Here is a 15,767-nt window from a genome sequence, read left to right as displayed (position 1 = left end):
GAAAAACTTTGTTCAAGGCCTCTTAAATTAGCATGCTTTTCTTTACTTTCATTATGCTGCCTTTTCTCACCTTTAAGATGCAAGTAACACAACTCGCACATTTTATACCAGCAGCATGAAGTCAAGCCAATTAACGATTGTTAAAACTCAAAGGATCCCTTGCTATAGATGATGCAAGTTCTTTTAGTCCAAAACTTAGAAGTCCATGAGAAAATTAGTTCCATCTTCATGAAGGAATCTCCATATTGTGCAGAAAATGCAGGTTGGGGCTATGCACTGCATAACCAAGGGAAAAAATAAAATATTGAATAGTCACTTAGTACTTGAGAACCACCCACTCTTTGCACTGAATCAGACATCTGTCTCTTGAAAATGGTAGCACTGAGATTTATAATGATTATTCAAAGGAGTGGAACCGATGGAACTGGAGCCACACCAGCAACTTAATCTGCCTCCCCCTTCCTCCCCCTTTTTTATTATGCAACTTTGAAATTTGAATGATCCTGTGTTATAATTTTCTGTGCAAACATTCTCAGGTCTTTTCTAAAGCAAACTGGAACCCTGCCCCCCACCTCCCAATTCCATTATGTGGATCCCAATCAACATCCCTGTGGCTCATCAGCAGAGTTAGAATAATTAGATACGGTATATCTGCCTTTATCATTTTAGCTGGATAAAGGTATAGCAGTAGTAGTCTACCACCCTGTGCCGGTATTAGCAGACTATCAGTAGCAAAGAGGTACATGACAGCTGGCCAAGGAAGTATATGTTGATCAAAGAGGAATAAAGAGATTCAGCAATCTCATATTTGCACTGAAGAGACACTTCTGTTCATTTCCTCTCAATATTAACCCATTCGCCTCTTCCCTTGAAGGGATTTTTTTTTCCTCTGTAACCTCTCCCAGTTTTACTCTCCTTGGCCAGGTAGGCAGGCCTTGAGCTAGTTATCCACATAACCAGGGAATACCAGATTTCCCCCTCCCTTCAACTCCTATTTGCAACTTCAACTAAAAGAAAGAAGAAAAATCAGTTCCAGGCAGAAACATGTCAGGATATCCATATACCTCAGAAAACACTGCCCCCCCCCCCCAAATCTGTACTGCACATATTTACAGAGGCTTATAATTTTTCTGACAGTATTTCCTAACCTTTCATTGTGGTTGTCAGACTGCATAAGAATGGCTACCCTCTTCCAAGTGCTGCAGAGCCATGCTCACGCTGATATTTTGAAACAACTACACTTCCTTTACCCAGTAAATGTAGTGAACATTCTGACATTGCTGTTTTAAACATAATTATATAACAGAACTGGAATGTTCACAAGTTTTTCTTTATCCTAAATGAACTTTCCAATGGCAGACTTGCCACTGTGTTATCATTTAACTCAAAAAAAAAAAAAATCCTGCTAGAATATGAAATACTATAGGTTCCTTCTCCCCACATACTTCCTGAAAAAATATTGATATGTTGCCTGTGGGGTTACCCCCACCCCCTCTTATAAAAACAACATAATATTAAAACTTACTTTGTTTGTTCTAGCTGTTGATTATTTTTCTTCTTCCTTGGAGGCTTCTTCTTCTTTGGCTTATTGGCATTCTGATTATTCTGTTTATTGTTCACGCCAAAGTGTCCTGCAGATATATCACTTTGTAGAAGGTTAACCAAGAGTGGGCTTGTGAGAGTGACATCTTTATTGACAGGAAAACCAGGATTCTGTCCGCAGGAAATTTGATTCCCATTTGGTGTTCCACTAAACGGGGTATTGAAAGGCAGCCCATGTCCAGAGAAATGACTCCCTGAAGCATTGTTGTTTCCTTGGATTGCTTGCATATGGGAAGGCACCATATTGGGTTGCTGCACAGGAACATCAGGTAACATCTGTGTCAAGTTCACATCATTACTTGTTGTAGTAGTGGTATCCCCAAGCTGTTGAGATATGTGTGGGCCAGGTCCAGTAGGTCTTAAAACTTGCCCTTGAATTCCCATAACCTGAGAAGGATTACCATTCACAGGGCCTTGCTGTGCCATCATCTGCCCAGTGAACTGCACCATGTTTCCTTGCATGTTTGGGGTTGGTCCTCTCATCAGCTGAGCTGGCCCCGTCATAACATTGGACTGGTTTTGAGTGCTGAAAGGCTGTTTATTTCCTTGCATTTGACTGGTCATCATCTGTTCCATCACTGAGTTTTGCTGCAACAAGACCTGGCCTTGAGGTCCCATCATCTGACTGTGCGTAGACATCATCTGTTGCCCCTGCTGGGGAATCATCTGTTTGGGTGGGGTCATTCTTTGAGGCGAAGGACCAAGATTTTGGTTTTGTGGCGTTACCATCATTTGGCCCTGTGGCATGAGTTGAGTTCGAGAAAGTATCATCTGGTTTTGAGGGTTCAGTGATCCCTGAGCCTGAATGTTCACCATCTGTCCTTGAGAGGATACAATTTGCTGATGCATTCCCATAAGCTGAGATTGTGGTCCTTGCTGAGGTTGTCCCTGCATATTGCCCATGTTAACTTGTGGCACCCCACTAGCACCAGCTTGCTGGTTGTTCATATTTCCATGAAGTCCCATTAGATTGGTCTGCATCATATTTGGTGGGCCATGTGGTGCCTGCATCTGATTTTGAGGAGGTCCAGACCCCTGGCCACCTTAAAAAGATTGCAAGATACAAATTAACTGGAGCTTGATGTTGAGTAAGTACCCCAAATTTATTTTCTTTCCTTTTCCAACAAACTGGGACATCTGACACATTCACACTTGTGTGCTGTATGTTTCATGCTACATGTAAATGTTCATGATCAAAACAGAATATCAGAATGGCAATTCTGAAAAAAAAGTATTTCAACCAGCACTCACATGTGTACCCCACTGCAGAAGACATCACAGAACTGTCATAATCTATAAGTTTAAAAATATGCCAGAATATCATCTAACTCAACAGAATACTTTAATTCCCTGGTAAAATAAACTTCAAATTTTGAGGTTATTTTATAATGGGTTATAAAATAAATCAAAATATTTTCACATGTAATAATGATGACATGATGTTATCAGGGTATCCATAATCCAGATGAAGAGCTAATAACAGAATTTTTAAATGGAAACATTTGTGAACTAAAGACTACGTTTTTACAAAACTGCTTGTAGGCAGATTTTAGGGCTTAAAGGAACTAAAATAATCTTTCCAAATTAGAGCAAGATTCTTTTGTTTTTCTACCTCCGAGATAATTTTTGTTTTCCCTGGGCAAGAAGTTCTTTTTGCATTGCACCTATATTACTCCTAACCTCCAAATCTCAATGCCATGTCTATTCAATTTCTAAGCAGATCCTTCTGGTATCACTGTGCTAAGCAATAAAAGCTGTGTTCTCTGAAAAACATGATCAGTCTCTTGCTTTTCCTTTCCTCATTGAATGATACACAGAATGTACCTCTGCAGCACTCCTACCCCCAAGTAGCTGAAACTGCTTCTTACTGGCAAGAAGGTGATGTTTTGGCATCTGTGTTAGGCAAATAAAAGCATAATCTTCTACAACAAACAAAGAACTGAGGAATAATACATTCAAAACAGACCTGCATGCTGCACATTTTGGCTGGCTTGTAGTTGCGAAGCTCCACTGTTCACTGGCGTTCCTGGTGCTGTGGAAGGCACCTGGCTTTGCATAAAGTTCTGATTAGCCTGGCCTGCAGGGAACCCAGGTGGGAGGCGCTTTGGCATTCCTTAACACAAGATTTTTTTTTTTATTAGTATGGAAAAAAAGGCAGGGGGTGAAGGAAAATCTGTAACAGCATTACAAGAGGAAGAACCCCTTAAAGCCTATACTGCCACATTAGAAAAGCAGGTTTTAGGCAGAAAAGTGTTTTTTCCCCAATATATGAAAATCAATGAAGACAGAATTTATAGTTCCTATTTACACAATAAATCTGGCTAACAAGCTACTATCACTCAGTTCAAACCATAATTCTGTTTACAGTCTGAATACAAAACTAATCCCACACAAAAGGAGAGAAGCCTGTATTTGATTTAAAAAAAATGGAAATTAAAATAACAGTTTGCTGTTTTCTTGTTCTCTATTGCATCTCAGCTCTAATCAGACCTTTAACCTACTCCACGTATTCAAACGAAAACATCTTGCATTTTTGTCATGATGGTGGACTCCTCAAGAAAGACCCTCACCATAATGCACCAGGTACACGCTTCTTAGTGCTTTGCACTACTACTGTGTACACACACATAAAATAACCTCTTAAACCACAGTGAAATGCAACATTACTGCTTTCCTTTATCTCTACTCATTGACATGAACAGAAGTGTATTTCACTCCACTAATTGTTAGGTTTTCTCTATCCATGGAATGAATTTAATGATTTTTCTCATTAGTTTTTCAGCATGAAAAAATTATCACCCAATATACAAGTTTAGAGCCTCCTGCCAAGAGATTTATTTTCAGGGAACCAACTCAACTTGATTATACGTACTCTTTCAACTGTGGAAATTAGTAAATTTATTATTCAGAGTTAGATTATGACTACACAATCTCCCAGATTATGAGAGCACAGTGCTTTGCTACCAACAAAGATTCCAGAATGGTTGTTGCTAATCACAAACTTGAACAAGAAACCTTGCTATTCCTATTCCAAGAGCAAGTAATTCTACCAGGCCTGTATCTGGCACAATGCCCACACTTTGACATATCAAAATGCCACTGCTGCACTAGGACAAAGAGCCAAAGTTTCACCGTGCTTCTGCCTACCAACGTTAAAAGCAGCATAAACTGCTTTAACAGAATCCACCTCTCCTTTTGACCCACCATCAAGCTACACAGGTAGTGTCACAGACCTAGAAAGAACCTTGCCTTCCCTTATTTTTCTGATCTATTATACAGTGCCACAATTTGACCTTAGTTCCTTCCAGAGTTACGGTTTTCTTGTACGCTTAACCGTATTGCTTCTGTTAACTAATGTGGTTTTAGGTCTATAATTCATATTTCAAGACAATCAAGTTTATAGGATTCATCTGCAAATATGGAACAAATACCTTTTCAAACATCACATCACAGGACTATAGTTTTGCTTCTGCTAAGCTTTTAGGAAAAGTTCTGCACATAGAAATACTTGAACTGAGAAAAGAGAAGTATTAATTTGGCCTATTCCAAGTTTAATACAAATTTCCATTTGCTAAATTACTAGGTTAAATGGAAAGTGAATGCACTCATTTATACCAAACCTTTGGAATGCAGGATGGCTTAAAAACAGAAAGATCCCAAATTACAACTTAATTAAGGTATCAATTGCAGCAAGAAGTGAGCATGGACAAAAGTCAGACAAAAATCTCAGCAAGTGAAAGTTAACATAGCTTTGCTGAAATCATCAGAACCTTGTCTTTTTAAATCAGCTGAGGATATAGGTCACAGCAGGATTACAGATTTTACCAGTAAGGTCTACCAAATGACATATTTTGGTAGTTTATTGTGAGGGTTACTTTTAACTACAAAAAGTCATAACTTTAGAAGTAACTTGAAGAAAAAGTTGTATTTTGTTTGTAGTAGGTTTACATAAAAAAGGAAGGAGACACAGAGCAAGAGAAAGTTGTGTTTATGACAACTAGAGAAAATGATTACTGAGCAGGGTCATGATGCTGGTGAGGCAAAACTGTAAGGAAATGTGATAAATAATAGATTACTGTTTGGAGATGGAGACAAGAGAAGATATACCAAGTATAAGGTGCTGGCAGAACCTAAGAACAGGCTGGAATAAGAGAATCCTGAAACTGAATTCATCTGTATGAGGGAAATGAGATGCAAGGTGCAAACAGTGAAGACAAAACACTTGTCTAGACCAGTAGACCAGGAAAAGGGCATTCCTCACAGCTTTTAAGACAGATTCCATATATACAGTGTGAGAATACAAGAAACTAGAATACATAGTACTGTGTGTAGAGGTGGACAAAAAGTATGGCTCATATTTTACAAGTAGATAAGGAAAAGATTTTGCAAATAAAGATTTCAAAGGATTAAGAAAGCCTGAACACGGGACTCAGAGCAGCCACTGAAGAGAAAGATAAAGAAATGAATGTTTAGAAAGAAGTGCTACAAGTCTAGCACAGAACTATAAAAGTCTCAAGGAAAGAAGACAAGGACACAAAAGAGACCTTGGGATTGACAAATGAAATTCCTTCATTGTTAGAGAAGCCTTCTGGGAGTAGTGAGGCAGAGATGTGAATGCAGAGGTCCAAGGAGAAAACTAAAAAGATGACAACTAAAGGGGTAAATTAAAACATCCCTTGATATCTTCATATTAGAGCAGAGAGTACAATAGCATGGCAGTAATAGCTCTCTCCTCTTTTCTATGGGAAGAAAGTGATGACAAGAGGAGAGACATCCACAACTTAGGAGGGAAGATGCCAAATACTGCCTCGCTTCTGCAGTAGATTGTAATGAATATAAGTGGTGACAGAGGAAGTTGAAGAGAGAAGGAAAATATTCATTTGCTCTTACTTTTCTCTCTCAAAAAAACAAAAAGGAGAAAAAGAAAAGAAAAAGAAAAAATGCCCATCCCAGAACATCCTGAACTGAAAGGCAATGGAAGAATAGTCAAGAGGATGACTGGGACTCAATCAGGAACTGCATACAGCAATTTCTGCAGTGGCCAAGACTTTAGTTATGGGTTATCGCTGTAACTCAGCAGAATAGGTCTAGGTAGTAGAACTGAAGCAATACTGATGTAAATTCACCATACCTACTTCATACACAAACAGACTTCATATTTATTCTGTTTTTAAAGGATCTTTTCAAACGCAACAGTAAAATGAGTTCTAGCTTTTTTTTTCTTTTTTTTTTTTTTTTAAATAACAGAAGATCTCAGTACTTCTTACCTCCTAAGCCAGGGTGTAAACCTTGTGGACCCTGGTTTTGCTGCTGCATCACCATGAAGTTGGGGGGTACATTCCCCTGTTGCACCATAGGATTACGGCTAGGAGAACTGACAGGCTGTTGAAATCCCTGGGGAAGCGTGCTACTCTGGGGAGGCCTTGGTCCCATCTGCTGCTGTGTTTGGTTAACTGTTGGAGATGATGCAGGAGATCCCTGCTGGAAGGAGGAGGGAGAGGAAGCAGGAGACTTGTTTGTCAGGTGGGGTTGTTGTAGTGGCGTAGGAACCCGTGAGGGCCCTCCCTGAAGTGTTTTCATTTGAGGAGCAGTAAATTGGCCAGAATTGCTCATTTGGGGAAAGTTTGAGTGAGCCTGGGAAGCTTGCTGGCTTCCAAAAGGATATGGAGGTGGAGGGTGGGTAGGAGTTTGTACTGTTGCTAAAGATGGTCTTGCTTGAAGTTGCTGCTGCATTTGTCCGGGCAATGGGGCCTTTTTCCATCCCTGGTTTACTGTCAATGTACCCAATGCTCCCTGGGTTGGAGGAGGCTGAAGTGCTCCAGAAGGAAGCTGGTTCCAGCCAGCGGGAACTGGAACCTGTGCTGGTGAAGTAAATGAAGGTCGAATACCCTGCTGTGACTGCTGATGTGGCTGGGGAGGACGTGTCTGCAACTGTGGCTGTTGCTGTAGTTGCTGAAAGTTGGCTGAGTTCATTTGCCTGTTTACAGGAACTGACTGCATTGAATGGAGCTGTGGAGCTAAAGATCCAGATGGATGATTTTGCTGCTGGATATTTAGCCCAGATAAGAGTGGGTCCATTGCATCTATTAAAATAGCAAAAAGAGGAAAAAAATAAGTAACCTACTGCAGACAAAAACCACCAGAAAACAAGAAAGGGCAAATTGCTTGCTTGCATTTGCTCTCTCTGCTGACATTGAGGTCAAACAATACACACTCCAGTGCTCCAATTTCTCCAATACATAGAACAAGCAATGCTCTAAAAAAGTTTTCAGAATTTCTGGGAATCCTAGGAAGCTAGGTTACATGAGTTTGTAACCTCCACAATAGAACACGATAGCTCCAAAGCACTTGTTCCTACAGACAAATGTAAGCCTTCTACACACTCATTGGGGTCAATATTCCTACCCGCTAAAAAAGTTGCATAATGAGGAATTAAGACAGTATCATAAACTAGCATTCCCAGAAGATGCTGTAAGTGTGCTTTACATCAACAAATACCAACTTCTTTAGCTCTCTGAAGTAAGTATTACCATTGTTTTGTCAAGGGACAAGTCATAACCCCTCACTTCTTCAGCAGTCTCAGCTGCAAATAACTTGTACTGGTAGAACTGGGAACACCTGAACATACACACCCCCCTCCCAATCCTGAAATATCTAGTTTATTTATTCCTCTTGAAAAGCTCAATCTCGCGCATTTCTTTCCTACTGAAGACACCTGCCTCATTCAACCAATCTTTTTCTTAACTTTATCTAAATGTAAAGCTCAGTCATCCACTGTGTAAGTTCACTGCATTAGAATAAGCTCCTCAAAGGGATCGTATTATATTATGAAGTACCAATGACAATACTGTCAAATCACAACAGTTCTGCTGCAAAAAGGTACTGCCACTGCTCAGTGCATCTGAAAACAAAACAAAACAACAACAACAAAAACCCACACTCAAATAACCTGGTGACTTATTTAGGCACCTGAACTATTTGGATAGCAGCAACATCCTAGTATAGAATCACAGAAGACAGGTCTGGAAGGGACCTAAAAAAGGTGACTGCCTAAAAGCAGGATCAAACACACCTAAACCTTTCCTGGCAGACATTTGCATGTGCTTGTCTTCATCCAACCAAGTCCCTATTCTGAAAGATATGTAGTATGACAGACCAAAACAGACACACCCATACAAACAAAAAGTCATCCTTTTGATAATCTCAGAAATGAGACTATGAATCAACAGCACATAAAGGTGTTATTCTAGCAAGATGACCAAGATGAGGGTACGTTAGTGTACAGTTAAGTGGTTGGTCATAAAAAACAAAAAAACAACAAAAAAAAAACCCAAACAAGAACATTTTCAGGTAGAGGTCAGTGCTACAACTAAATTTTACTACCTGGCTGTGAGGAAGGTCGAGGTGTTCTTGGCTGCAGCTCAGTACTAGCACCACTTGCCACCATAGAGGAGGGTACATTTCCACTCTGGGACATCATGACAGCTGCAGCATTGCTCATTCTTATTAAACCTTTAAAAAAAAAAAAAAAAAAAAAAAAAAGGTTATTGTTAATTCTAGCAACTTTTACATAGAAGAGACAAAAATTGTATTAGTTAATAAAACATCTCTTTAGACTTTAAGAACTGTTCCTCCAGAACACGGCTCTTTGCCTAGAAGCTTAGATTCTCTGGTACAGAATAAACAAGTTAGAGTCAAACTGAAGCTCTTCCTAAAGGCATTAGTAGGATCCCTCTCCTCTACTCAGCTATCTATTCTCACAAAATTCACAAGGTAGTTTATCTTTTAAGACCTCTATCCTTTCATGAAGCAGTGGGTAAAGTGGTTACTTATAAACAGAGTCATTTGTGAAGTAGGGAAAGGAAGACAAAAACCAGCAAAATCATGCAAATCCAGGTCAAGAAGAAGTCTTAAGTTGCAAAGGGCATTCATGACACCACTGATGACATGATTTAATGGTAACATGAGAAAGCTTTACACTGGAGACTGATACCAGTGATGAACACATATGTATAAACTAGATTGAATAAGAGAGTTCTCAATGGTGAAAACTAGACAAATTTTAAAAACTAATTCACAAATAACTATTTTACTGAAACATTCATTTAGTGATCATACAGTTTATCTGTGACTTCTGTATTTACACCAAGTAGTTCTGTCGTAAAGCTAGAATAGAAATAAAAGTATGACTTCAACTGCTTACTTCAATAGTGAAGAAAAAGATAACCCTTTCATACTTGTAGAGTAAGTGAATAATTAATATATTCTATTCTTCTTTTTGGTATTCATATACATTTTGCTCTGTTGCTGACAAGTGGTAGAAAGTAAAATGATTTGACAGTCAAATTGCAAGCCAGTGGCAAAACATAGCCAATACATGGGGTCTGAGGTTTGCAAAATTCCATCTTCATTTCTGCAGCTGATACACCTTTCCTTTACAGCAAAATTTCTTAATTTAACATGCTAGCTTGACATATTTTCCTTCGCAAGGCATCATATTCAATCTTTCTACAGGATGAAGCTGAAGTAAAGTAGCCCCCAAAACCATCAGTGACAGTCAGAGATTGGAAGCTGTTCCATTTTCCAAAACCCACAACATCCAAGGAGGAATCAGGAGTGAGAAATCAAATCTGTTGTTCTTAAAAAAGACAGAATCACTACAGTAAGAGAATCTTTAAAAAGGCTATAGAAGGAAACACTACCTACACATAAATTCTTTGAGGCTTTAGTCCCATGTCTGACTCGTCTCTAAAGTCTTCAAGTGACAAGTTTGTATCAAAGTTACATGTACTAAGGGTTTGCAAAATCTAATACTAGGGAGTAATCATGATGTTGTAAGAGAAAAATTTCATTGTTTCATTTGTACAGACTGCTATTTTGTAGAATGTTTTAACCTGTTGGAAAGTAGGCAGGAAATGATCACACAGAAGAGTAGAGCAGTCATTTTCTAAGATAAAGTTTCTTTAAATGTTTTACATTCTTGGTTGATTTAACTACTGTTTAACCATGTTTCTCTTCTAAAGAGGTAAAACATTATTTTCATTCATTCCTGTTGACAGCCACACATTTATCTTAAATTATTCTGTCAAAAAAGGCCCCTAGTTTTCTAACTGCATAAAGTCCTATATACTGAGATACCAAACAGTTTACTTTGCCTTATGATTCAGCTATGAAAATAAATTACAAAGTAGTTTTCTTTTAGCTTTTTATAAATCTAAAGACTTCTGTAATTAAAAAAAATACTTATCATGGGTATAAGTGCAGTATTCGCAGTGTTCAGAAAGTATACAATCAGATATCTGATTTGATCTCAAAAGCTTACTAAAAATAAAAATAGAGGCTAACAGTAATGACAGTGCCCTGTCCTTCCCCTAATTATAAGGGATTTCAAATAAAATACCTTATTGTTGTACACTGTATAAAGGCTTATGTTCATTTTCACAAAGGTGGCCAAATACAAAACTGTGCTGTGCTAACTCGTTCACATTTCAAAGTGAATTCACCTTAGTAGGCTCTTGTGATTTTTACAGCCTTTATTAAAAAAAAGTGTGTATGTGTGTGTGTATACACACACACACGTATATACACAAACACACCTACATATATATCATTCAGACGTTTGCAGGAAGATATGCAGCCAAACATTTACTTTACACGATACGGGACACAGTTTGACAGTACATGAACAAGAACACACATGAATTAAGATGGCAATTATACCTCTGCTAATGATAGTTATTATAAGCAGTAAGATTATATGATAAGCTTAATTACAGATTTCAAAGTGTATAAAGCTAAATAAATTAAAAAATGGAACTTACCTTGGCCCCCTTGCATGGGAAATCCTGTTTCCATTCGTACGGAATTGTTTGCTCCCAGGGGCCCATTGATTCGGACATCTTGACTTCTATTCTGAGCTAAAGCTAAATTGATAGCACCTTCCCCTAAAGGTAATACACGATTTGCGGAATTGGATGTTATTCAGGAAAGGAGAACAGAGACATTTGCAAAGTGACATTTAAAAAGATGTCAAGAAAGGAAGGCCAAGTTTTATCTATAATATGTACTTCAAAAGAGAAAAACAGTTATGCACCATTAAAATGCCCTACCACCCTTAAAACTGTAATCCAGAAGGTAAGAAAAACAAACATCATAACAAGCATTAAATGACCTCAGTTTCATCCTGAACTTGAAAAATTCTCCAGGGTGGTATTTTAATTGTGAAATCCACTGAAAATTTGCCTTTAAGAAAATCTCATATCAAACAATTAGGAAAAAAATGCTTAGGGTACATTTTCCTAATGACAAAGACTCAGGAGGTTTCTTCATGATCAGAGGATTTCCAGCTATCATTTTTATCATTACACATATCTTGAAAGAATAAAACCATTGCTTTGACTTACCTTTTCACTAAAGTCACTCTCCAAATTACTAAGTTAGAAGTTTTGCAACCAAATACACAAAATCGCTTACTGTCTATACTTAATTTTTAGCATATCCAGAGCTTAGTATTTTTAGAAACAAATTAGGTGTGAAATACCTTCAATCTGAACTGAGAGAATTCCCAGGTCACGAAGCTGTTGGTTATTATTCTGAGCCAAAATCCGCAACCGCTCAGCAGCTTCACGGGGTATATTAAACGTAACACGTACACTGTTCCAAGGCTCTATCTTCTGCAGTTTTAACTTGCTGGATTCTTAAAAGGAAAACAGTCAGAGTCAGAGTCACTGCAAAGTCAGTTTTCAAACAACTATGAGATAACTTGGTAAAAAAAGCACAAATGAAAAGACTGAGGCAATTATTTGGCTTTGAAAATATCAATGGCTAATCTCAGACACAGAAGAGTTCTCCAGCACAGAAGTGCAGCCAAATTGCTTCAGCTCTTTCCTCAAAAATTAACATAAGAACTTCCCAACAGATATCCAATATTCCACAGCCAACACAATCACTTGATAAGTTTACTCAGAAATTAAAATATTCTGTGGATAAACTACTTTGAAAAGATAAGTGAAAACCTAATAAAGCAGATTTTGTGAATTTGTTAGTATACCTGGCAGATATGTGAAAAAAACGAATACAAGAACGAAACCCTCCTTCTTGAAATATCTCTGCAAGATGCTTATGAAACCATCTTTTTGTAGAAGGCCAGTACCAGAGTCTATTATTTAGATTTTTTTTGATAGGTATGTTCAATCCACTGTAAAAAGCATATTAAAATCATGCAAAATATTTAGTTGAAGGCATTCTGAAAGCTTATGCTACATGAGTGTCTCTTAGCAGATCAGTTATTTTCAAGGCAACAGGTGGGAACAAGCAAAAAGATACACCAGTCGTGTTGGGTGTAATTATCTGAATTGGTACCTAACCAAAATATTGCTAAGAAATGCATTGAAGAATGATTTCAAATAATATTCTTAATACGGGTTTAAAAACATCCAGTTTTAGCTTTTGAAAAGAAAGTCTTTTGAAAAACAGTAAATTTTGGACAAATTTTAATCATCCAGTTCTTCCACAGTAACATCAGACTAAGTAAGTTTGTTTATTATTTGCTTCTGACCAGTGTATCATTTAAGAATGGCAATAACTCATCCCCGTGTAGGAATCTCTTGTCCTTATCTAACGCAGGGAGTCCCTTCTGCTGCTACAGTAATATCAGTGTTAAATTCATTCTCTTTCTGTCTATAAACACTTCTTTGGCTGAAAAGGTGACAGGGGTAATTTAAAATCTTCTCACATTCAGATACAAAGAACTGAGTCTTTGTATCTTTCAACAGTCCTATATTTAATCTTATTAATGGCCCGATTTTTTATATCTAAAAAACTGTATTGTCTGTTTCAGTATTTCTAGATATCCGGTTTCTCTTCTTGTGTTTTCAAAGATTGTATTGGGTAAGTCTAAAAACAATGTATATTACAAACCCTACGTTCTGAATATCCCATTTTGCTCTGAATCAGTCTAAGTATCTTTGTCACATTGATCATTTTCAAACTAATTTGCATTGATTTAAAATTTTGTTTTCTGCTTTCTCAGCTGAAGTTTGAATGATGTTCATTAACCCTACCATTAATATTTATAACAAACAGTATGAAGATGCCTCCATTTAACAAAGGCAACTCCATACAGATGCAGATTGAATTTGCTTCCATGCAAGTTAGCTATAGTATCAATGCATATCCTTTCACATCAGTAACTATCTGTTAGTTTTATGTCTTCTGGCAAGTATTTATAACACACAACTCAAACCAGCTGGATTTCTTCAGAGTGTTTTTGTCTTATCCCACTTTTTTTTTTTTTTTAATCTCCCCCGAGAGATAACGGCAAGGACCCCAAAAACTGAAACCAGATACAACTAAATTTAGACAAAACGGAAAGAAAAGAACAAAGTAATCTAGAAATCTGATTTGCTTATGGAATAGCCATAGATTTTTTTTTTTTTAATTAAAAGGTTCTTTTCATTATTGAACAAGAAACAATGCAATGAATGTTTTAAAATCTAAATCCAAAAAATTAGGTTTCTTTAAACACAGACTGCCTGCCTGAAAGGTAGATCCTTCATCGTACTGTGTGATTTCAAAATAAGAACACAAAACAGAAGAGCAATTTGTTGGAATGGCAGCCTACAGTTATCAGGAAAGGCTTGGTTCACAAACAGCAGAAAGAGAGTATCAGCAATTACGGGGCTTTTTAGACTGCAATTGCATGACATATTAAGCCAAGTCAAATCAGTGCTGCTGTGATCCCACTATCCATTCCATGTCTGGTTATATGTTCCTACTACCTCACCTGAGGCAACAGTCTTGGCTTTACTTGTTTCTGTAGCAAATTATACTAATGGCAAGAAATTAAGCAGTTACCTGCCAGTTCTTTAACCTAAATCTGTCTTCCAAGCAAACAGATGAGCGGCATTGCTAGGGATACTGGGGTGGGGAGGGAGCATATCACTGATCTAAGCACACTGACCCAAACCATCACAAAACTGTACCTTTACCAAACAACGATTGTATATTAAGAAAGGTTGTACTCATGTAAGCAAGACTACAAATCTGAACTGCTACAATTAATCGTTATAAGTCCTTTTTACAAGGATGCTGAGAGAGTGGACAGATACTCTTTTCCACATCTAGATACGCTTGTAAAAGGTGTTACTGTCCCCAAAATCCCGTCATCACTCACTAGCTAGAGGTACCTGTCCCTAGACTTTGGCGGGCATGTGAGACGGTATGAGAACAGTTCATAACCCTCTTCAGGCAAAAATCAGAGAAGTTAGGTGAAGGCAGCAGCAAAGGGGCAGTAACATCTTAAACTGGCACAGTTATTTGAAAGCGAATCCATTCACAGATGAACTGCAGTGGTTTGAGCAGGATGGTAGGTAGGTAGCAAAAAACACCTCCTGTTTGGACAAGCCTGGTTTTACGTTTGTACAACAGAGCAGCATACAATGGAGGGAAATGAAAGAGAAAAGAAAAGTAGAACATGGGAACCAAATAGGAATAAACGAACTCAGTAATGAAATCACAGTTTTAAATGATTACATAATTAAATATTTTGAGGACAGTTGAAAAATGACAAGAAAGTACATTACCCATGTGTAAAAGGCCAGGCACATTCTCCAGTATGATACTTAGTTTCTGTTCAAAGTCTTTATCGCCTATATTTCCTTTAAAAGCTACAAAGATTGTGGAATCTTCAGGAGCAGTCTCCTGTTTCAGTTCATCTTCCTCCAGTCCTGAATCAAAATCCACCTCCAAGTCTTCCATAGTTGAGGAGTACAAGGAGGTACATGTATCTTTTAAGTTAGGCAGATCATCCAAAACCATTGTTTCCAACAATGCAAGCCAGTCAGATGTTAAGAAGATGCTTTGAAGGAAAAAAAAAACCCAAAAACATAAGTACAGTGTGCAAGTACCTCAACAACTACATTTAAAGGAAAGCCAATATTACTGTCAAGAAACCTACCAGGTGACCCAATACCAGGGTCTGAGAGACAAACAGTATGGTGTTGAAAACTGTAGCCATTGCAATATCCAAGCTGTTGGTCCACCAGAACAAACAAAAGTCGCTTCCCAACAGAATCTTCCTACACTCAATTTGAAGAAGTTTCCAGCTGACCTAAAAGATAGCTGGTTATAAGGGGGAGGGAAGGAGAGAAAAATCAGTTACACTC

The 15,767-nt window shown here is 37.9% G+C and overlaps 1 protein-coding gene across 10 annotated transcripts in view; it reads right to left on the bottom strand.

Annotated features, from left to right (window-relative positions):
* Positions 1-15,718, bottom strand: part of NCOA6 (nuclear receptor coactivator 6) — a 36,235-nt gene extending 20,517 nt beyond the window's left edge. For 7 of the 10 annotated variants that reach the window (XR_003254353.1, XR_003254354.1, XM_026070739.1 and 4 more), the window contains exons 1-8: positions 15,560-15,642; positions 15,186-15,460; positions 12,143-12,298; positions 11,424-11,546; positions 8,986-9,114; positions 6,870-7,685; positions 3,569-3,715; positions 1,526-2,645 (exon numbers count right to left, since the gene is read on the bottom strand). Coding sequence is in view for 8 of the 10 variants with exons in the window: in XM_026070739.1 (XP_025926524.1) it covers positions 1,526-2,645; positions 3,569-3,715; positions 6,870-7,685; positions 8,986-9,114; positions 11,424-11,546; positions 12,143-12,298; positions 15,186-15,420 (2,726 nt within the window). In the remaining 2 variants the exon portion in view is untranslated. Of the gene's footprint in view, positions 1-1,525; positions 2,646-3,568; positions 3,716-6,869; positions 7,686-8,985; positions 9,115-11,423; positions 11,547-12,142; positions 12,299-15,185; positions 15,461-15,559 lie in introns of all 10 variants that reach the window. The other 3 variants (XM_026070746.1, XM_026070745.1, XM_026070741.1) reach the window with 2 other exon arrangements.
* Between the last annotated feature and the right edge of the window lie 49 nt (positions 15,719-15,767).

Source organism: Apteryx rowi, unplaced genomic scaffold (genome assembly GCF_003343035.1).
Source record: "Apteryx rowi isolate R43461 unplaced genomic scaffold, aptRow1 scaffold_318, whole genome shotgun sequence".
Taxonomy (NCBI): Eukaryota; Metazoa; Chordata; class Aves; order Apterygiformes; family Apterygidae; genus Apteryx; species Apteryx rowi.
The sequence above is the reverse complement of the archived record's forward strand: the minus strand, read 5'-3'. Positions and strand labels throughout refer to the sequence as shown.